Here is a 22,500-nt window from a genome sequence, read left to right on the forward strand (position 1 = left end):
AATACAATACAATACCATACCATACCATACCATACCATACCATACAATACAATGCAATGCAATGCCATACCATACCATACAATACAATGCAATGCAATGCAATACAATACAATACAATACAATACAATACAATACAATACAAGAACGATCGCCGAAGTTAGCATTTGCAATGATACGCACACTCCGGGAGTCAATATTTTGCAATAGTTGCTTTTCCGGTATAGCTCAGTTGGCAGAGCACTGGACTTGGGTAGAGCGACTATGTTGCTGCTAGCTTTCCACTGGGAGGAAGCGACCCGAATTTCACAGCGATGGGACAATAACGCATTGAAAATGAAAAATGAAATGATACTCGATGTGAGACTTCTCCATACGATGCAATGTCACAATAAAAGTAGTACAAATGAAAAATGAAATGAAACTCGATGTGAGACAGTCCTCTTCATACTCACTCTTTCCACTTGTAACCGTCGAGAAAGGTCTGAAGATAGGAGGAGAGGATCCTAGTTTCCCGCTGGTCCTTGTTGGACAGTTGCGCAGTCTTGATTCGGGACGCGTCCTTCAGCCACCCCTCCACCAACTCCTGCAGACAGACAGACCAAATTATAAGCCGCAAAATAGAAATACGAGTCGAATGGACAAATTGACTTGCTGCCAATGAAATTACGACGCCTTCTTCGCCATTTCTGGGTGTTTAAACGATTGTGTACTCCACCACACTACTGCCCAGGCCTTTTTTTTTTTTTAGTTTGGATAAGAATATCGATCCCGGCTTCTGCAGGATGACCCTCAAAAAAGGCAACACACAATGGGCGTACCTGTGGTGTTGCGGCAATGCAAGTTTTCACGGGGAAGACTGACATATATCTTTTCAATCTGGCCTCCTGCACTGAGGACTTTTCCACACGAATTTAACAGAAAGTTGAACTGCTCCAAGATTTGTCAGAATTGAGAGAGGTTATCAAAGTACGCCATCAGATACACCTGTTTGATGTTTATTTTTATGGAACAGATGCAATTGCATGTCTTAAATGTTAGCTAGAGAAATCGTTCAGTGAGTTGTGTAATGCTGGTGTACTCAGCTTTGGCAGAAACATCTTTTTGTTTTGTTTTTTGCAGGAACATCTTTGGTTTTATCTTCTGTACATGCAACGCTTCTCCTGTCATCAGAAATGCAGAAAATCAATACACTTTGGCATTCAGTATTCGAAGTAAATTGGAGCAACGGATTCACAGAGAGAAACAGATAACAGGAGACCTATTTTTGAAAATGGACTTCAAAGCGAAAGAGTGAATGAAAGGATAACAATGAGGACGTGACAGTGCTGCCTCAACTTTCACTAAAATCCGGAATTGACGTCATCAAGGATATTTATCAAAAAACGAAAAAACAACGTCTGGGGATATCATAAGCTACTCACAAAAAGTTAAGGATCACTTGCACACAAATTCATAACTTTCCAAATAAGAAAGCCAATGCGTTGGTATTTGGCAAACGTTTAATTCAATGCTTTAGTGATAACGATACAACATTTCCTTCAATTTTGAGCAATCGTTTGGTCTGTACATTTTATCAAAGTGTGTACGTATCGAAATTTAATTTCACAAAGTCGTTGAAATCACAAGACATGGCATTCAGATGCTCCCAAAAGTTCAGTAATGCGTGTAACCGCCCTGGCTGTTCTGGCACTCGACGCAGCGAGTCCTCATAGAGTTGACCAGGGTGGTGAAGATCCTCTGTGGAAGCGCCTGCCACTCAGCCTGCAGCATCTGGTAGAGGTGCTGAACAACCCTGGGAGGGGGGTGGTTGCTCCTCATTTTGCGATCCAACTCATCCCAGAGGTTCTCAATCGGGTTGAGATCGGGACTGCATGCTGGCCACTCCATTCTGTTGACTCCAGACTGCTGCAGGAAGTCGTTGACCACCCTTGCCCTGTGGGGGCGAGCGTTGTCATCCTGGTGGACAGTCTGCGGTCCCATCTGCTGCAGTGTAGGCACAGCCAGCGGTCGAAGGATCTCATCCCGGTATCGGAGGCCAGTCAGGTTACCCTGTACATGAAACAAGGGTGTTCTGTGGTGAAGGCTGAAGGCCCCCCAGACCATTACAGAACCTCCACCAAAGGCCACTTTTCTTGGACAGTGGTGTCAATGTAGCGTTCCCCTTGGCGCCTCCAGACCCTGAGTCGGTCGTCGTTGTGGTTCAGGGTGAAGCGTGATTCATCACTGAACAGGACCTGGGACCATTGCTGACGTGTCCACCTCACGTGACGTCTTCAGAAGGCGCGGCGTGCTGCCCTATGGGCTGGAGTTAAGCGTGGCCGTACAGCTGGGCGACGAGAACGGAGGTTAAACCCATGAAGGCAATTCCGTTTGGTCTGCTGGCTGATGTTGGTGTTAGTAGCCACCCTCCGCTGCCTTCGAATAATGCTGGAAGAGGCTGTTCTTGATTGCAAGGCTAGTCGTTCAATGAGACGATCTTCACGTGGAGTTGTCTTCTTTGGTCGCCCAGGTCTGCGTCTTTCCTGGACCCTCCCAGTGGCTGTGAAACGTTGAATCAGTCTGACAATGACCGAGATGGACACGTGAAGTCGCCTGGCCACTTCTCGCTGGGGGACACCATCTTGGAACCATGCAGCAGCTCGTCCCCTCTCAAACTCGTTCAATTTTCGTCGTGGAGGCATTGTCAGATAATGCCTAATACTGGTGGTATGTCTTCTCAAAAAGCCAAGCAAGTGACAGCATCTCACACATAAACAGCAGTGCTTGCACGTGCATAATGGTTTTTTTCATGTGGCTTGTGCAATGTGTTCGGGCTGAACGGTCCAAAACAAGGTCCTTTTTCGCAAGTTTCCGCTTTTTCTTTTGCTACCAAGATCAGTAGTAGAAAATCCCGTGCAATTTTTCCACTAACACAGCATTGCCCACTTACAGCTGAACAAGAATTCATAACAATTTGGTTTGACTGAGGAATAAATAACAGTAGCGAACTGATTTTATTGAGCACCGGTTTTCTCATAGTGATCCTTAACTTTTTGTGAGTAGTGTATATACCCAGGAACTCTCCTGTGAAGTTTCATGAAGATCGGTCCAGTAGTTTTCTCGGAATCGCTCCACACACACACACACACACACACACACGAACACACGCACACACATACACCAACACACTCGTCTCTATTCCCAGTCTAAGTTAAAACATTTAGCCAAAACTTGATCAAGTTTAATGTAAAAAGCAGAAATAGTTCAAAATGGAAAGGAGGGGGTGAGTTGGGTGGATCGGTGTTCTTGTTCGTGGGTCTCTCTCTCTCTCTCTCTCTCTCTCTCTCTCTCTCTCTCTCTCTCTCTGTCTCTCTCTCTCTCTCTCTCTCTCTCTCTCTCTCTCTCTCTCTCTCTCTCTCTCTCTCTCTCTCTCTCTCTCTCTCTCTCTCCCTCAGTCAGTGTGTGTCAGCCCAACGCAAAACAAACCAAAAAGAAAATGGCGACTTTACATCAAATAGCAAAGTATTTGTAGCAATTCTCAAAGAGGCGCGGGATTTGTTTTATGCGTTGCGTCTGCTCCTCTTCTTCTGTCGTAAACATATTTGCTGGCTCGTCGTCTCAGCCCTCAGTCATTCAGCACCTCGTAAACTTTGTCCTCCTGCTCTGAAAAGCGTCTTTTCAGTTTTGCGGAGGGAGGAGAAAAGACCGACGGAAGTGACGAAGTCTCGGCGAATCCAAAGATTGTATCGTCTTGACGACAAGACTGAATATCGGCGGAGTAAATATTTGGTGACCTAGGGTGCAGGAGACGTCTGATATTGTTGTAGCACGCCCAAGATTACTCTATTTTCGGCCAGATTTTCGCCGTCGTGAATCTGTTCTGGAGGTTAGAATAGATGTACACGATGAGAGAAATGAAACAGCCTTCGGACCACACTGAAAAGGTATCGCGGCAGAGGTTGTGAGAAAATGTCAACGGTAGCGCAGTCCTATACCATGAAACTGACATGCACACACGGACATAACATTCTTAAAAAAGAAAACTGTCTGGTATAATCGTTAAATATATCAACGTGAAAGAGAGGGAGCGTACACTAGCTAGAGTTTGGAACAGGCACATGACGTCATATTGAAAGGCGCGATATTCAATTGACATCACCCTGCGCGCGATGTTCTTTCTCCCAAACACAGCAAAGATATTCTTCTCTGATAACACCTTCCTGATACCAAAAAAGTCAAGAAATCATGCAGGTCATCCCAAAATCGCGGCCTTGCAAACCAAAAGGCAAAACTCCAGTTCATTAACACCAGTCAGTCTGTCAACATATTTTTGTGGTATTTTGTACAGTGTCAGTATTGCAAAGGACATAGAACTTATTGCAGGATTTGCGATACAAAATTATAATTAAACCTAAACTGTGTCGGATGCAAAAACAGAGACTTCAGATTTCTGTACACATTTACAACATTGATACGTGTGAATTCAAGCTGAAACTCTAGATGCTTTACCAAGTGTTATTCTGGTACACTGGTATTCGTTTCAAACGATTGCATGAATTAATTACGTTTTTAAGGTGCGCATTCGCTTGACTAAGTCATAGCAATATACGTGTTTTTCATTCCAGGCATTGTGATAAAAAATTCATTTTTTGGATAAATGTCTTTGATGACGTCATATCCGGCTTTTTGTAAAAGTTGAGGCGGCACTGTCACACCCTCATTTTTCAATAAAATTGATTGAAATTTTGGCCAAGCAATCTTCGACAAAGGCCGGACTTTGGTATTGCATTTCAGCTTGAAGGCTTAAAAATTAATTTATGACTTTGGTCGTTAAAAATCTAAAAATTGGAATTAAAATTATTTTTTTATAAAACGATCCAAAATTACGTTTATCTTATTCTTCATCATTTTCTGATTCCAAAAACATATAAATATGTTATATTCAGATTAAAAACAAGCTCTGAAAATTAAAAATATAAAAATTATGATTAAAATAAAATTTCCGAAATAGATTTAAAAACAATTTCATCTTATTCCTTGTCGGTTCCTGATTCCAAAAACATTATACGTTAATTGGATCACAGATTCAATTAACATATATATCTCGACATTCACTGGTCTTAGGGTTTTTGTTTTCAAAGAAGAAAGAAACTTGCTTGAACACGGACCACTTCTCCGAGCAAAATCAACAAACCTAATCACTCGCATTCCATTCGACGTCACAGACATACGCTTGGAAAAGTAGGACCAATTGTATCGTGTTTGAAATTATAATGAATTCAACTTTTCTTGGGTTTCAACAAAAAAGCAATCGTCTGGAAGAAAGAGAATACAATTCTGAAACGGCAATGAACGGTAATGAACAACAATAAATGAAATGAAAATACGCAAGTTCTCCCAACATCAAAGCGACCTTTCCGACTTAGGCCTACGTGGGTCGACCGATTTCATTTTGAGAGGCGGGTAATGTGCGTAAGGTTTGTCAATCAAGGGTTTATTTATTGATAATGTTGATGGTGAGGGATTTGATCTGGCAGTTGGTGAAATGAATGTTGCTTGGAAGGAGGTTTGCAAGATCGATCTGCTCCGAGGTCATTGAACTCATTTTCGTCGGAGAAGATGTTGATCAGTTCTTCTTTTGTGAAATCCCCCCTTTAGGATAATGGGCTCGCCCGCTCTGTGCATCAGCCGGCACATTGCCTTGAATTGTGTTGGAGCCGCTCGGTTTGCACGAGATTCTTTTTCTTCTTCGACAGTTCATCCTCCGATACTGTAGCAGAACGTTTCATCTTTTTTTCACTTTCGAGTATGCGGACGACTGAACTTGACCACTAAAAAGTAGTCCTTTCGGAATCATTACGCCGAGTCTGAACATGAGGTCCGAAATTGATTTTAGGCAGGATCTAGGTGAAAGCGAGGCTGTTCTTATCTCTGTATACAGTCAAGAGAGAGAGAAATACATGTCGAGACATATAGATATGATAATGTTTGGATTAAATACACGCTCAGAAAGTTAAAACGAAGAGAGGTACAGAAAAGCGTGCTATGCAGCACAGCGCAACCACTACCGCGCTAAACAGGCTCGTCAATTTCACTGCCTTTTGCTCGACCGGCGGACTACGGTCATTGTGAAAAAATGCAGTGCGTTCAGTTTCATTCTGTGAGTTCCACAGCTTGACTAAATGTAGTAATTTCGCCTTACGCGACTTGTTATACTTATAGCATTGGAAAACCTTCGTATAACAGCGACCATTTCTGCTAATTTCTTCATACAGTGCACATTTCTCCCTTTCTCCACCACAATCCATACAAAACCAACACAGAGGTACAACCATCTGCTGATTCTTTTTAAGCGTGCAGTTGATGTGATACGAATGTAAACTTGCAGGTTAGCCCGATAGGCTAACGGAGCAGTCTTTTTTTTTTTTTTTTTTTTTTTTACAACAGTACAATCGGTACTTTTTCTGCGGTATTGCGAACCAAACAAGACAGGTTTGACGTGAGAGAATCTTGATTTTATTTCAAAGAAACTGGTGCAGACAAACTGAAGCTTGCTCTTGCAGCTAGCTGTTTGGGCCCCTCTGTTCTTGTAGTTTTGCTTTGAGGTGTCCCTCGGGCGCTCTCCAAGGCTTAGAACAGAATACCGCTAAGGTATTCTCTTCTAACACGACTTCAATCTCATCCGTGTATTGTTGTCTTGTGCAAAAGGCTTGGAGCAATTTTCTTTCTTCTCTTTGCCCTTCATCCTTTGTTTTGGGTTTGCCTTTGTCGCCCTTGCTAGTGTTTTATCATTGCAGATAATTAATTTGTTTTATATATATACATGACTTAATGCTTCTTAACAATAATATACGTAGTCATCTGTCGCATCTGTTTGTACATCTGTCTCAGTCTCTGTCACTGTTGATGTCTGTATCAGTCTCTCTCTGTCTCTGTCACTGTTGATGTCTGTATCAGTCTCTCTCTGTCTCTGTCACTGTTGATGTCTGTATCAGTCTCTCTCTGTTTCTGTCACTGTTGATGTCTGTATCAGTCTGTCTCTGTCTCTGTCACTGTTGATGTCTGTATCAGTCTCTCTCTGTCTCTGTCACTGTTGATGTCTGTATCAGTCTCTCTCTGTCTCTGTCACTGTTGATGTCTGTATCAGTCTGTCTCAGTCTCTGTCACTGTTGATGTCTGTATCAGTCTCTCTCTGTCTCTGTCACTGTTGATGTCTGTATCAGTCTGTCTCAGTCTCTGTCACTGTTGATGTCTGTATCAGTCTCTCTCTGTCTCTGTCACTGTTGATGTCTGTATCAGCCTCTCTCTGTCTCTGTCTCCGTGCCTCTCTGTCTGCATGTCTTTCTGTGCCTCTGTCTGCCTGTCTGTCTGTCTGTCTGTCTCTCTCTCTCTCTCTCTCTCTCTCTCTCTCTCTCTCTCTTTGTCTGTCTGCCTCTCTCTGTCTCTCTGTTTTTACATTTAGTCAAGTTTGGACTAAATGTTTTAACATAGAGGGGGGAATCGAGACGAGGGTCGTGGTGTATGTGTGTGTGTGTGTGTGTGTGGGTGTGTGTGTGCGTGTGTGTGTGTGTAGAGCGATTCAGACTAAACTACTAGACCGATCTTTATGAAATTTGACATAAGAGTTCCTGGGTATGATATCCCCGGACGTTTTTTTCATTTTTTCGATAAATACCTTTGATGACGTCATATCCGGCTTTTTGTAAAAGTTGAGGCGGCACTGTCACACCCTCATTTTTCAATCAAATTGATTGAAATTTTGGCAAAGCAATCTTCGACGAAAGCCGGGGTTTGGTATTGCATTTCAGCTTGGTGGCTTAAAAACTAATGAATGATTAAAAATCTGAAAATTGTAATTAAAATTATTTTTTATTAAACGATCCAAAAACAATTTCATCTTATTCGTCGTCATTTTCTGATTAAAAAAACATATACATATGTTATATTTGGATTACAAACAAACTCTGAAAATTAAAAATATGAAAATTATGATTAAAATTAATTTTCCGAAATGACGTTTTAAAGGCACAGTAAGCCTCCCGTAAACCATCACAGAGCTCCCCGAGCGTCTACATATAGTACAAGCATACTTCCATTTGAACGCTCACCGAACGGGAACATCCTGGCTGCTTTCTGTCGAGCGTGAGAAATTTTCAAAGAATTTATTTTCGTGGACTTGGCCTCAACAGCAATGGCGCCTCGTTTTGGTGCTGGACGGCTGTTATGAATACCGGAATTCACGCCCGGACAGTAAGCCTCCCCTAAACCATCACAGATACTGTACGTCAGGCTTTTACACACAGTACAAACACCCTTCCATTTGAACGCTCACCAAACGGGAACATCCTAGGTGCCCTACGTAAAGAGCGAGCAATTTTTAAAGAATTAATTTTGCAGATTGTCTCGAACACTTTTTGGACCCATCCTGAACTCAGGTCAAACATGAGTTACTTCCCTTCGGGTCTCATTCTATCAATGTAAACTGGCGATAGCCGTGAATCGATGATTATCAAAATGTTTTTGGACCGTGGTGCGTTTTTGCGCTAGACCTAACTTTTAAAATCTAAATAATAAATTGACAGCTTGTTACACAAACATTCTTTAATCATAAAAGAATTCTTTTTTCATCAAGACAAGATCAGAACAATTCGAAGTTGTGAAAGTTTGAAAAAAGAAAAGCCCGGAAGCAGGGTCACGCAAGGGTCGTAGCCGACGACGCCGGTTTATCAGTGCATATCGCCGTTGTTCTCAACAGTCAAAAGCCATCGCTAGAGTTCTTGTGAACCACAGCCGTTTGTTTCGTGCATAAAAACGTGCTATTGTAAATAGTCGCATTCAAATAACTAACTTACGACTACATTGTGAAAAAGGGAAACTGGATCACACGGGTTCACGATGGCTCAGGGGTAAGATAAACCACGCAAAAATAAATTCTTTGAAAATTGTTCGCTCTTTACTGAGGGCACCTAGGATGTTCTCAATCGGTGAGTGTTTAAATGAAAGGGTATTTGTACTGTGTGTAAAAGCCTGACCGTATCTGTGATGGTTTACGGGAGGCTTACTCTGCCTTTAAAAACTATTTCATCTTATTCCTTGTCGGTTCCTGATTCCAAAAACATAATATTATGATATGTTTGGATTAAAAACACGCTCAGAAAGTTAAAACGAAGAGAGGTACAGTAAAGCGTGCTATGAAGCACAGCGCAACCGCTACCGCGCCAAACAGGCTCGTCACTTTCACTGCCTTTTGCACTAGCGGTGGACTACGTTCAGTTTCATTCTGTGAGTTCCACAGCTTGACTAAATGTAGTAATTTCGCCTTACGCGACTTGTTTCTGTCTTTATCTCTCTGTCTCCTTCTTTGTCTTCCTCTCTCGGTGTCTCTGTTTCTGTCTCTGTGTCTCTCTCTGTCTGTCTGTCTGTCTGTCTGTCTTTGTCTCTGTCTCTCTCTCTTTCTGCCTTTTTTATATTTTTTTATATTTGTTTTATTATTTAAATAAACAAAGTTTAATTGAATTTACGTGTACGCACTCACATACGTATACATATATGATTAAAATAGTCCATCTCTGGGCGAAGGGCTGGTTGAAAAAAAGCTCGTTTGTATTGTTTATGCCACAACCCTCGTGAAAAAAATTTGATTTGATTTGATTTGATTTGATTTCTCTCTCTCTCTGTCTCTCTCTCCCTCTCTGTCTCTCCCTCTCTCTCGCCCTCTCTCTCGCCCTCTCTCTCTCTCTCGGCTGTCTCTCTCTCCCTCTCTGTCTCTGTCTGTCTCTGTCTCTGTCTGTCTCTGTCTGTCTCTGTATCTCTCTCTCTCTCTCTCTCTCTCTCTCTCTCTCTCTCTCTCTCTCTCTCTCTCTCTCTCTCTCTCTCGCCTGAAATGAAATCCATTTTTTGTGAGCCTACACTGTTTCTATCGTTAATTGAAAGATAACATCCCCCCACTGAAGTTTCCAACATTTCTTTACATCTCCCCGAACACTGCCAGAAAAAGAAAAATCACCTCACGATGTTATCGTTTTCCAAACCAGATCCACTGGCGTTTACTTTCTTCCCCATTCCCTTCCGTCGTTTTGCAAGATCATCCGGGAGCTTGTGCGCGTGCCAGGCACGTGCAGGGGCAGATCACTTTGATCTGCCATAGATAAGACGCTGCTAATTGTTACCTGCCCTTTAGCAAAAAACGGAACTGCAGTGAGGCTGTGCTGTGGGGAGCAATTTGCCAGCATTCATGCAGGAAGCCATGTCTTATCAAGAGCTCCAATTAAATGTTATCGGTCCATTGTGGACCTGGTGAGAAAGAGCTGAATCCACTCGAGATTCTTTAAAAAAAAATTAGGCTAGGTTTTTAAACTCAGCGTTACTGCAATAACGACGACAGAGAGAGAAGAAGAGGTAAACGTGTCTCTCTTAAAACCAGTGCTCTTTTTATGTCAAAAAAGGTTTCAATTTACTGATCAAATCCACAAATTAACGATTTACTTGCACAAACCGTACATGTCTCACAGCCCAGGGCGACTAGCTCCAACTACACTCGCGATTCTCAAAGAATTCGTTGCATATTTCGCCGCGTAGCGGTATCTAGACACTATGCAGATACCTTTACTTCCGGCGGAAATCTTGCGCATGCTTCCACTTTGAAACGGTGCAACTGTGAGGCATGGTAAGTATAATTAGAATAAGGAATTACCATTTTTAACAGACTTGTACGTCTTGTATGATATTCATTATCGAACGATGATTAAGTGCTCGCTTGAGATGTCTGATCCAGTTGACCATAATCAAAAAACAAGAAAGGTAGGTTGTTGGAACGTTTGTTATTGACAAAACAATACATTCACAGATACTTCGACCCAACGGTCTTTTAAGTGTACAGACAAACAAATATTCACACAAAATGTATCTTGATAGTTCTATCAGTTTCACCAGTTGACCATAGTAAAACAGCATTGACGACTTCAAAATCATCGTCTCCGATTTCCTTCTACGAAGACTACAAATCTTTACCATGACCAAGACTGACACAGAAGATGTAGTGGGAGCCTTCAACTGTTCTATAGAACTATTCGTGGAGGACAGACTTCAGGTAAAGGATTCTTCCTTCCCTTGTAAGTTATCATGTGCACCACCACAGATTGGTCTAAGCTTTCACACAGGACTGATAAGAGCATCTTTCACACAGGACTGATAAGAGCATCTTTCACACAGGACTGATAAGAGCATCTTTCACACAGGACTGATAAGAGCATCTTTCACACAGGACTGATAAGAGCATCTTTCACACAGGACTGATAAGAGCATCTTTCACACAGGACTGATAAGAGCATCTTTCACACAGGACTGATAAGAGCATCTTTCCACTCAGACACATACCACAATTCATCAACTTGACTGTTTCCTGTGCAGAGTGGGAATTTGTTGTTGCATTGCAATGAATATGTTTTTCAGATTGACAAAGGTGTCACGGGGGTGGGGTGTGTGTGTGTGTGTGTGTGTGTGTGTGTGTGTGTGTGTGTCAGTGTGTGTGTGGGTGTGTGTGTGTGTGTGTGTGTGTGTGGGGGGTATGTGTGTGTGTGTGTGGGTATGTGTGTGTGGGTATGTGTGTGCGTGTGGGTATGTGTGTGTGTGTGGGTGTGTGTGTGTGGGGGGGGTATGTGTGTGTGAGTGTGGGTGGGTGTGTGTGTGTATGTATGTATGTGTGTGTGTGTGTGTGGGTATGTGTGTGTGTGTGTGTGCGTGTGTGGGTGTGTGTGTGTGTATGTGTGTGGGTGTGTGTGTGTGTGTGTGTGTGTGTGTGTGTGTGTGGCACTCTATTAATTTGTGGTATGTGTCCAGGTGGAATGATGCTCTTATCCTCTGTCACAGATCTGTCGTGGTGAACATGACAGAGGGAGCCAGAAGGACCGTAATGTCCATCAAAATAAAGACTTCTCATGTCTTTTAACAGCTATATGTCATCACCACTGATACAATCTGTGGACTGCACGTGCTCAAGCTTTTCTGTCACAATCACGCAATGTCCATCAAATCGTGATCTAGTCCTGATAACGCTCAACATATGCTTTTAATATTGCAAGATGTCCTGCCGTTTGAAGGTTCGTAAATCACTATAATGTTGTGTAAATGTGTAACAGTGCGACATTTTGCATTTACCCCCCGTGAGCAGGAGACAGGATTGTGTCTCCTCTACTTTGACTAATAGCCGATAATCTCATAGAGAATGTGTTGTGGTTGATCTCCTGTATCTCAGTTTATCTCGCAAAATGAAATTGACCAAAATACACCTACAACTGCGCAGAACAAGTTCTCACAACCCATCAAGTCTTTTAATCAAAATGACGTTTGTTTTACAATTGTGTTACGTTTGGTAGACACAAAAAAAGGAAGTCAAGGTTCAAAAGCAATGTGTTGTTATGTAGAAGTACTTGAAACGTGTTTAACACTTTCTACTCCACCTATGTTAACCAAGTTTTTTTTGTAGCCGAGACCAGCTGTGCTAAAGCAGGTCACCCAGAATTGTAGAAACTGTGTAGAAACTGTGTATCAACACGCTGGAATGCAGGCGTAAGATGGACGTTACAGTAAGCGACTGAAGCTAACAGTCTGAGTGGATATATCCGTACCTGGTCAGATAGAGTCATATGAGTGGGTACGGATATATCCGTACCTGGGAGACAATGAGTTAATACAAACAAAACTCGTAACGGTCTGGGAAATCCTAAACAAACTGGGTTTTTTTTTCTTCAGCTAAAGGTGCAAGAAGTGGAAGTGAGGACTTTTTCCATTTACGGTAGGGATCAAAGTTGTCCATTACCAAGCCTTTCCGGTTTTCTCCAATTTCAGTTCCAGCTAGACGCATGTTTGTTTTGCTTAACGCCCAGCCGACCACGACTGAAGGGCCATATCAGGGCGGTGCTGCTTTGACATATAACGTGCGCCACACACAAGACAGAAGTCGCAGCACAGGCTTCATGTCTCACCCAGTCACATTATTCTGACACCGGACCAACCAGTCCTAGCACTAACCTCATAATGCCAGACGCCAGGCGGAGCAGCCACTAGATTGCCAATTTTAAAGTCTTAGGTATGACCCGGCCGGGGTTCGAACCCACGACCTCCCGATCACGGGGCGGACGCCTTACCACTAGGCCAACCGTGCCGGTCAGCTAGATGCCGCATGGCATTTGCATTTCAATTAGGACTGACGTACTGGATAATCGATGGTCGTTCCCAGACTTGAAACGACTTAAAAAGTATCTTACAAAAGCTCCAGGTTCTTTTTTTTTTTTAAACAAGTACATTATATCCTGTCAGAGTATCCAAATGATACATCTTCTGGGGGGGCAAATCCTCATCAGGAGCCTGTCTTAGTGTGTTTGTCTCAATTATTAAGTTTTAGTGAACGCCCAAAAAGCTTTGGATATTCCAGATATTCAGAGAAGATCTTTAAGCAAAATTCCTGTTCACTTTTTGAGTCTAGGATCAGCCTTATTCTTACAAACCCTTTCTTTGTTCATACCTGCAAAGTACAACCTGCAGTCAGCGACTTACTAAACGCTAAACATACCACACAATATTGGTGGGATCTTACAGAAAGTCTCCCAAACAGTAGGAACTGAGGAATAGAAAAAAAAATCAGAGAAACATTTCTATTGGATTCGGAAAATAGCTCCGTCGAGCACCTGTTTCCGACCCCCCCCCCCCCCCCCCCCCCCTCGCTAGTGATTGGCCCCTTCAATGTTTGGCAGAGGTTTTGCAAGGAAAGGTAACTCTTCCTCCACCCATACAAACCCAACGGAGTTATTTCCGAAAATCGTCGACTTTCCACGACCTTGACCAACCGTGGGACGCAGCCTTTAACAATGGCACAAATCACTCCCAGACATCATAGCAACTAGTACACAGACATCTCCTGCCCTATACCTGACTCCCCGTCCTACACTTCATCCCAAACTATTTCCTCCTCCCCCCACTGACCGCTGTATTTTTCTTTCGGTTCCCCTGAGGCCCGCGCGTGCTTTGACAGGTTGCGGTGTAAACAGTACACGGGTGCGATACTCGGCTCGTGACTCCGTGCATAATAGGCACGGGCCTCAGGCGAACCAGACACGGAGTGGCACCGCAGTGTTTGCGCGGACAATGGAAACCATTGCAGAAGATGAGATGAGATGTCTATAAAGACTGAGAACATTTAAAAGGGCAATTGAGAGAGAGAGAGAGAGAGAGAGAGAGAGAGAGAGAGTGACAGAGACAGAGACAGAGACAGAGAGAGAGAGAGAGAGAGAGAGAAAGAGAAAGAGACAGAGAGAGACAGAGAGAGAAAGCGAGAGGGACACACACACACGCACACACACACTGACACACACACACACACACACACACACACACACACACACACACACACACACACACACACACACACACACACACACACACACACACACACACACATATAATCTCAGGGGTTAGCTTAATACTTAGAAGATCGTAAATTAGCAGTGTGCAAATCGATTTCGTCGAGCTTTGACCCGCGTCATCTATCAACCGGGTCCTCACCATGTTTGGCAACAGTGAGTCCATCCTTTATCGTAGCTGTGACTGAATTGTTTGCCTTTTTCTTCGGGTTACATATAAATCAATGAACGGCACGGGATTAATTAAACAACTGGCGGGTTTACGGTTCAGCAATGGCGACAGTTACTCAGTATACTGTTTCCTGGAAAAAAAGATTATTACTTCTTCGGTTGTGACTAATGTTGACTAATAAATATATCAATCAACTGGTATTTTGCGGTCCAGCAAAGTCGACTGTTACTGAGAATGTTTTATATTAACAATTACTTCTTCGGTTCTGATTGGTGTTGTCTAATTTCAATCAACAAAATACTAACCAATCAATCACACACAAAAAACCATCATCGGTTCTGATTGCTGTGAGTAATGTAAGTCAACAACAAGTATTAACCATTCAATGGTTTAAACAATAAAAACAATTATAAACTCTTTTTGAATCCAGCCATATCGGAATGACCCGTTACAATAATTCAAACAGAAACAGATCATCACAACAAACGTAAGCCGGGGATTAATACCACTTACTATTTGAAGGAGGATAATGCGCTTTGCATTCTATTGGGTGGAAAACAACAACACACACACAACAAAACAAAACAAATCAACGTTTTCTTCGCTGACCTTTCTCCTGTCAAAGGCATCCAAGGTGAAGGACTCCAGGGCGTCGTCGTAGCTATGGAAACCACTGTAGGTGGCGTACTCTGGGAACTCTCGCCATTTCTCGTGGTACACGGCATCCAAGAGGTCTAGCAGTTTCTCTGCAACAAATAGGGAAACTAGGTCTTAGACTTGGACGAGAAACGGTGGTACTGAATGCTTCAGTGACTTTTAGGAAATTAATTCATGCCAAAATTTAAAAAAAATTCAACTCGATCTGCACTGGAAGCAAACATGATGCTGATGTTTGGTGTGTGTCCAAATTTAAAGGATGGTCTTATTCCCTGCAAAAGGTTGGGCAAATTTGAAATAGTATCAGTTGGCGTATTAATCTTCTTCTTCTTCTCGATCGCTCAGACAGGGACTCCGGAACTTCTGGCGTTTTAATGAAACACATCCTGTGATTGGTCAGAATGCCCCAATGCGCCTCGCCAGCAGGTTGTCAGTGGCTGTTTTAGCGAGTGTACATCGACAATTAATGACCGATCATTTTAAAGGAGTTGGGACATTCTGACCAATCACAGGATCTGTTTCATTAAAACGCCAACTTGATTGAATTACAATCCACGATGGCGACTTCGAAGTTTCAAATGGAAGCATGTTACTGTGTAATTGTTTTTTATGGCAAAGACTGTGCCTTTAAAGTCGGAAAAGAGATAGAAAGAAATAGTGTGTTCATATGAAGGACTGTGCTTTTAACACTTGACAAGAGATCGAAAGGAGGTTTCAAAGAAGGTTTCTTTGTTTGCAAGGGAAAGACTTTGCCTTTAACGTTGGAACTCTTCAGAATCTTATGATTCACACAACATTAACGATAATTTGCTTTGCGTGTTCCCTCGCATATATACATATCAATCAATCAATCAATATGAGGCTTATATCGCGCGTATTCCGTGGGTGTTCTAAGCGCAGGGATTTATTTTTTGTATTTTAATTTTTATTTTATGCAATTTATATCGCGCACATATTCAAGGCGCAGGGATTTATTTATGCCGTGTGAGATGGAATTTTTTTTTACACAATACATCAATCGTGGGATCTTTAATGTGCACACCCAATATAGTGTAGTAAATACCCATTCTTCCAACATCGCGGCTTCCTGTGGAACATGGCAATTTGTTGCTGAAGTAATTTCGTAACTAACGCCACTTTGCTTGCCACTCTGCACAGGTAGCAACCAGGCTGTTAAATCTGGACAAGTATCTGAGTGCAATATATTCTCATTTGATATTAATCACATACGATACCGATACATGCACAGTCTAGCGGTGACCTTACGAGTAATTTTTTCCTGCTGATATTTATGACGAAGTCACCGAGGCGAACTTGGTTATCGAAATCCTGTGTCGGTTTGTAGGAGACGTGCAGGAGAAGCGACGGAATGTTTACGTGACGTCATGAGAACGTCATTGAATTTTGTTTCGCCTTTGACGTCAGAGAATGACTTTGGAAGAGGGAGTCATGCGAGAAGCAACGTAATCATTCTGGTTTGTTTAATCGGTGTCGCTTGTCTTTAAAGAGCCTGGGCTGCTTATATGATGACTTACACAATGGCCTACAAGCGAAATAATGTATCTTTAAAGCCACAGTACTTCCCGTATAAACGTAACACATTCGACTCACCATCTCAGATCTGGCCATACTTTTAAATGGGATGCGACCATCCCACCACTTGGTCACATACCAAAACTCAACAGTGGCGCTATAGGTTTGTTTGTTTGTTTGTTTGTTTGTTTGCTTAACGCCCAGCCGACCACGAAGGGCCATATCAGGGCGGTGCTGCTTTGACATTTAACGTGCGCCACACACAAGACAGAAGTCGCAGCACAGGCTTCATGTCTCACCCAGTCACATTATTCTGACACCGGACCAACCAGTCCAAGCACTAACCCCATAATGCCAGACGCCAGGCGGAGCAGCCACTAGATTGCCAATTTTAAAGTCTTAGGTATGACCCGGCCAGGGTTCGAACCCACGACCTCCTGCTCACTGGGCGGACGCCTTACCACCAGGCCACCGTGTTGCGGTGGCGCTATAGGTGTACTATCTTTAAATCAAAATGTCAAACACCATACAGTGCAACCAGTCCCCTTAGTTAAAAAAACAAAAACAAAAAAACAAAAACAAAAACCACAACAGTGTGTGTGGTCACTGTGCAGTGTGGGCATTTGTTGATGGTGTTAGGAAACGCTACCGTTGCTGAGCTTTGGTTCAGTTTTGTGTGTTGCATGTAGTTGACTTATTTGTACTTTGTGGGAAAGTACCGATATTATATTTTGTAAACACAATATTTATGCTTGGACGAGAATGCAGGTGAACTTTCTAGTCCTGTCAAAACAAGTTGTTTACCATGCTGTTCTTAGTGTGAGTTCGTGGCGTTCGTTCGGATTAAGTGCGTCGGCCCTTTTGATGTACGTCATAAGAGAATGTCGCTAGTTTAGTCCATGCACGGCTCGTATAATGTAGTTGTATCGTGTTCGGTCTGGAATATTCTCGAGATTGAGTATTTACTATATATGCCAGCGCGATTTGAATGTTAAGAAAGCTTCTATTTGAGTTCTGCTAGATGTGCAGTTGTATGTATGTAATGCTAAATAAATCCTCGAACTCAATTTGACGAGTTGTTTTCTGCTGCTGCGAAGACGGGCGACGTAGAATAAAAGAACACAACTATACGACGTTTGAGAACTTGTGGCAATCTCAAGTGTCGTGTAACAATTGGGGGCCAAGCCAAGGATCTACGTTTAACGCCAAGGGTTTTCCAGCAACAAGGACCAGCGTCAAGACAGTCACAGGAGGTAGCCATCAATCGGGTGTATCCTGAGGGATCAGTATTGAGACTACGGAACCGTGGATTCGGTGTGACTGGTGAAGAGTTTGGTAATCGCCGCAGCTCGGTACGGTGAGCGACGCCGGAGTGTATCGGGATTACAGAGGTTAGCTGCCGTTTGGACGAGACGGACTTCGTCGCGGAGCTAGTGCATTAATACTACGAAATACGACTGAGGTACGTCGTGTACGTATCGTGAGCAGAGTGCGCCGTCACGTTAGACGAGGAGGGTGGCAGCCTGCGTCTACGAAGGTGAACAGCGACGAGAGAAGCATCGGAGGTGCAGTAGAGACTGTGTTCTTTTAGAAGACTACATTCGTCTACGTTCGTGGCTGTGAAAGAATACAGACGAACGCACCGGAAAAGACCAGAATGGCTGAATTCTGGGCAAAAGGAGTTGAACTGGGACTGAAAGGCAAGCAGTTGACGGAGTTCGTCGAGTCCCAGACACGACTGCTGGCGCAGCGTGAAGAAAGACAAGCGCAGCGTGAAGAAAGACAAGCGCAGCGTGAAGATAAAGAAAGACAAGCGCAGCGTGAGCGTGAACGTGAAGAAAGAGAAGCACAGCGTGAAGAAAAGCAAATGGAGCTGAAACGCTTAGAGCTCCAGATAGAAATGGAGACCAAGCGCTTAGAGCTTCAGACAGAAATGGTGCGTGTTCAAAATGAGCACGAGGCACCACGCCAAAGAGATAACCAGCAGCAAATGTTACACAGGGCACCGAAACTTCCAGCATTCGCTGACGGGAAGGACCAGATCGACTGCTACCTTGCAAGATTCGAGAGGTTCGCTGAGAGTGCTAGATGGCAGCGCGACGACTGGGCGATTCAACTCAGCGCACATTTGACTGGGGCAGCACTTGAGGTCTACACTAGACTCTCAAACGATGACGCCAGAGACTATGATGTACTGAAGGAAGCTCTGTTGCGTTGCTACAACTTCACTGAAAGGGGCTACCGTCAACGCTTCCGCGAATGCCAGCCATTGTCTGGAGAGACACCGAGCCAGTTTGTGGAGCGCCTGTCGTCATACCTGCAGAAGTGGGTGGAGTTATCAGGTGAAGAGCAGTCATACGAGAGTCTGCGGGACTTGATCGTGAAGGAGCAGTTCCTTAATGCCTGCCCGAAGGACCTGGCGACCCGCTTGGAAGAGCAAAAACTGCGGGGTTTGAAGGACATTACTGATGCTGCTGAGCGTTATTTCATTGCTCATGGAAGGACCCGGTGGACGTCAAAGTCATCGAAACCTTTCCAGAAGAGTGGGAACCAGGGAAACCAACCTGCCAAGGGACAAACTGAGTCCGCACCATCATCCAATGAAGGGCAGAACATAACGTGTTTCCATTGCAATGCCAAGGGCCACCGAGTTGCCAACTGTCCCCAAAAGAAAAATAACGGACATGTCAATGACAAAGCGCAAGAACATCGACGGAGATATTACGACAACAAGAGGCAAACGAGTGGCTCGAACCAACAAGTATGTGCGAGCAGCGTCATACTCCCAAGGGCTGCCGAGCAAGTGGATACACCATCGGACGTGGAAGAATGTATATCTGATGGCCAGCTTCTACTCGCCAATGGCAGGTCAATCTCTGTCGTTGCCAGCGCAGCTGTGTCAGTGTCGAACATGCCCGTGTCGAAGGGATTTGTTGAGAAGCAGGAAGTGACTGTTCTCAGAGATTCGGGCTGCAATGGAATCATTGTCAAAGAAGATCTGGTGCCGACAGAGAAGTTCACTGGTGACTTCAAGTGGACGCTCATGGCTGACAGCAAATGCGTGAAGGCACCAGTGGTAAAAATCCAGATCGATACTCCATACTTCACCGGAGAAGTTGAGGCCGTCTGCCTGAAGAAGCCCTTGTACGATCTACTAATTGGGAACATTGGGGGTGCGAGACGTCCTGATGACCCTGATTTCGAATGGAGAATGGGCTCAGCTCAGCCTGCTGCTGAGGAGGAAGACCCACTGCCATTCGCGAATGAAGATATCAGCGAACTGTTACGAGATGACAGAGCAACTGTGCATCGCCGCGACCAGCCGCAGGTTGTAAGCGCTGTGACGACCAGAGCCCAGGCGAAGAAAGACAAAACAACTACGCCACTCAGGGTCACCAACAGTTCTGCAACTGCTGTCGTGGACAGGGATCGGCTGATTCAGCTACAGGAAGCTGATTTGACCTTGACAAAGTACAGGAGTCGTCCTGTCAAGGAGATGACTAAGGGCGAAGGCACTGTGCAATTTGAAGTGAAGGCCAAGATTCTGTACAGAGTGTTCCAGCACGCGAGAGTCAACGGTGGGAAGCCATTACGTCAAGTTCTGGTGCCTCAACCACTTAGGCGCCAGGTGATGGAGGTGGCCCACGACTCTATTATGGGAGGTCACCTGGGGGTCAAGAAGACATCGGACAGAATCCAGGCTGCGTTTTACTGGCCAGGACTGCATGCAGATGTGACTCGATTCTGCCGATCGTGCGATATTTGCCAGAAAACCATACCTCGAGGAAGGGTCCCGAAAGTGCCGTTGCAGAAGATGCCTTTGATCGACCGACCTTTCAAGAGGGTGGCCATTGACCTCATCGGCGAGATCAAACCGCCAAGTGAAGAGGGTCATCGTTGGGTACTGACCCTGGTAGACTATGCAACCAGGTACCCAGAAGCCGTGCCTCTGAAGAAAATTGACACCGAGACTGTTGCCGAGGCACTTGTGGACATTTTCAGCAGAATTGGGGTTCCTGAAGAGATCCTCACAGACCTGGGGACACAGTTTGTCTCTGAATGCATGGAAGAGGTCAACAGGCTGCTGAGCATTCGTCACTTGACTACGACACCCTATCACCCGATGTGCAATGGGCTGGTCGAAAAATTCAATGCGACGCTGAAGTCCACGCTGAAGAAACTATGCAGTGAGCAGCCAAGGCGGTGGCATCGCTACATCAATGCTTTGCTGTTTGCATACAGGGAGGTGCCACAAGAGTCCACTGGATTCTCCCCGTTCGAGCTGATGTACGGGCGGACCGTGAGAGGCCCGATGCAGATACTGAAGGAATTGTGGACGAAAGATGTGGACACACCTGAAGTGAAGAACAGTTACCAGTACGTGTTCGAGTTGCGAGAGAAACTGGAGGAGACTCTCGAGATTGCTCGAGAGAACTTGAGAAAGTCTCAGGATAGTGGAAAGCACTACTACGACCGCAAAGCCGTAAACAGGAAGTTTACACCAGGTAACAAAGTGCTGATACTGCTTCCCACTGATCACAACAAACTACTGATGCAGTGGAAAGGCCCATACGAGGTTGAGGCCGTGGTAGGGATCAACGACTACAAGGTGAATGTCGGCAAGAAGTCCAAGATCTACCACGCTAACCTCCTGAAACTGTATGTGGAGAGACCTCCGGAAGCAGTACAGGTCGCAGCAAGTGTGGAAGAACCAGCCAAACTAGACGAGTTCGACGGTGAGGAACTACTGGAGTTGGGAGACCTCTACAAGAAAGAGGGAGTGGATGACGTCAAGTTGGGACCTGACCTGACGGAAGACCAGCAAAAGGGGCTTTTGTTGGAAAACGTCACCAAGATCCTCAATGCGCCACGTCCTGAAACCAAGAAGCAGGTGCAATCCTTCCTTGGATTGGCTGGGTACTACAGAGAGTTCATTCCAAACTTCGCCGCCATAACGGCGCCTTTGTCGGACATGACCCGAAAAGGATGCCCCAACCGAATACTCTGGGGACCAGCTCAGGAGAAGGCATACCAGACCGTGCGCGACCTGATGTCACGAGACCCGGTGCTACGCCTTCCTGATACTGCCAAAGAGTTCATCTTGCGTACAGACGCATCGGACGAAGGGATCGGCGCCATGCTGATGCAAGAACATGGAGGTAAACCGTTTCCGGTCAGCTATGCCAGCAAGAAGCTGTCAGGAGCCGAGAAGAACTACTCGACCATGGAGAAAGAGTGTTTAGCCATCGTGTGGGGAATCAAGAAATTTGAACTCTACCTCCAAGGGGTGAAATTCGTGCTTCAGACTGATCACAAACCCCTCACCTACCTGAACTCTGCGAAGTTTGTGAATAATCGTATCATGAGGTGGGTGATGTACTTGCAGAACTTTGATATGCGAGTGGAATCGATTAAGGGTTCAGACAATGTTGGAGCAGATTTTCTCAGCCGAGTATGTGATTAAAACTGTGTTCACTCTCCAACAGACTAATGTACATACCTGGTTTTCAATCTGTTATGTATACATAATATGTGTACAGGTAGCGTTTCAATGATTGAAAGAAATTAGGTAAATTTCTTCTGGTGTTGGGGGTAATGTTAGGAAACGCTACCGTTGCTGAGCTTTGGTTCAGTTTTGTGTGTTGCATGTAGTTGACTTATTTGTACTTTGTGGGAAAGTACCGATATTATATTTTGTAAACACAATATTTATGCTTGGACGAGAATGCAGGTGAACTTTCT

At 44.3% G+C, this 22,500-nt stretch overlaps 1 protein-coding gene across 2 annotated transcripts in view; it reads right to left on the bottom strand.

Annotated features, from left to right (window-relative positions):
• LOC138946365 (uncharacterized) overlaps nt 1-22,500 on the bottom strand; it is a 160,666-nt gene that overhangs the window by 43,581 nt on the left and 94,585 nt on the right. For both annotated transcript variants that reach the window (XM_070317936.1, XM_070317938.1), the window contains exons 3-4: nt 15,178-15,314; nt 453-583 (exon numbers count right to left, since the gene is read on the bottom strand). In XM_070317936.1, the coding sequence (XP_070174037.1) occupies nt 453-583; nt 15,178-15,314 (268 nt within the window). The remainder of the gene's footprint in view (nt 1-452; nt 584-15,177; nt 15,315-22,500) is intronic.

This window comes from Littorina saxatilis, linkage group LG13, assembly GCF_037325665.1.
Source record: "Littorina saxatilis isolate snail1 linkage group LG13, US_GU_Lsax_2.0, whole genome shotgun sequence".
In the NCBI taxonomy this organism is placed as follows: Eukaryota; Metazoa; Mollusca; class Gastropoda; order Littorinimorpha; family Littorinidae; genus Littorina; species Littorina saxatilis.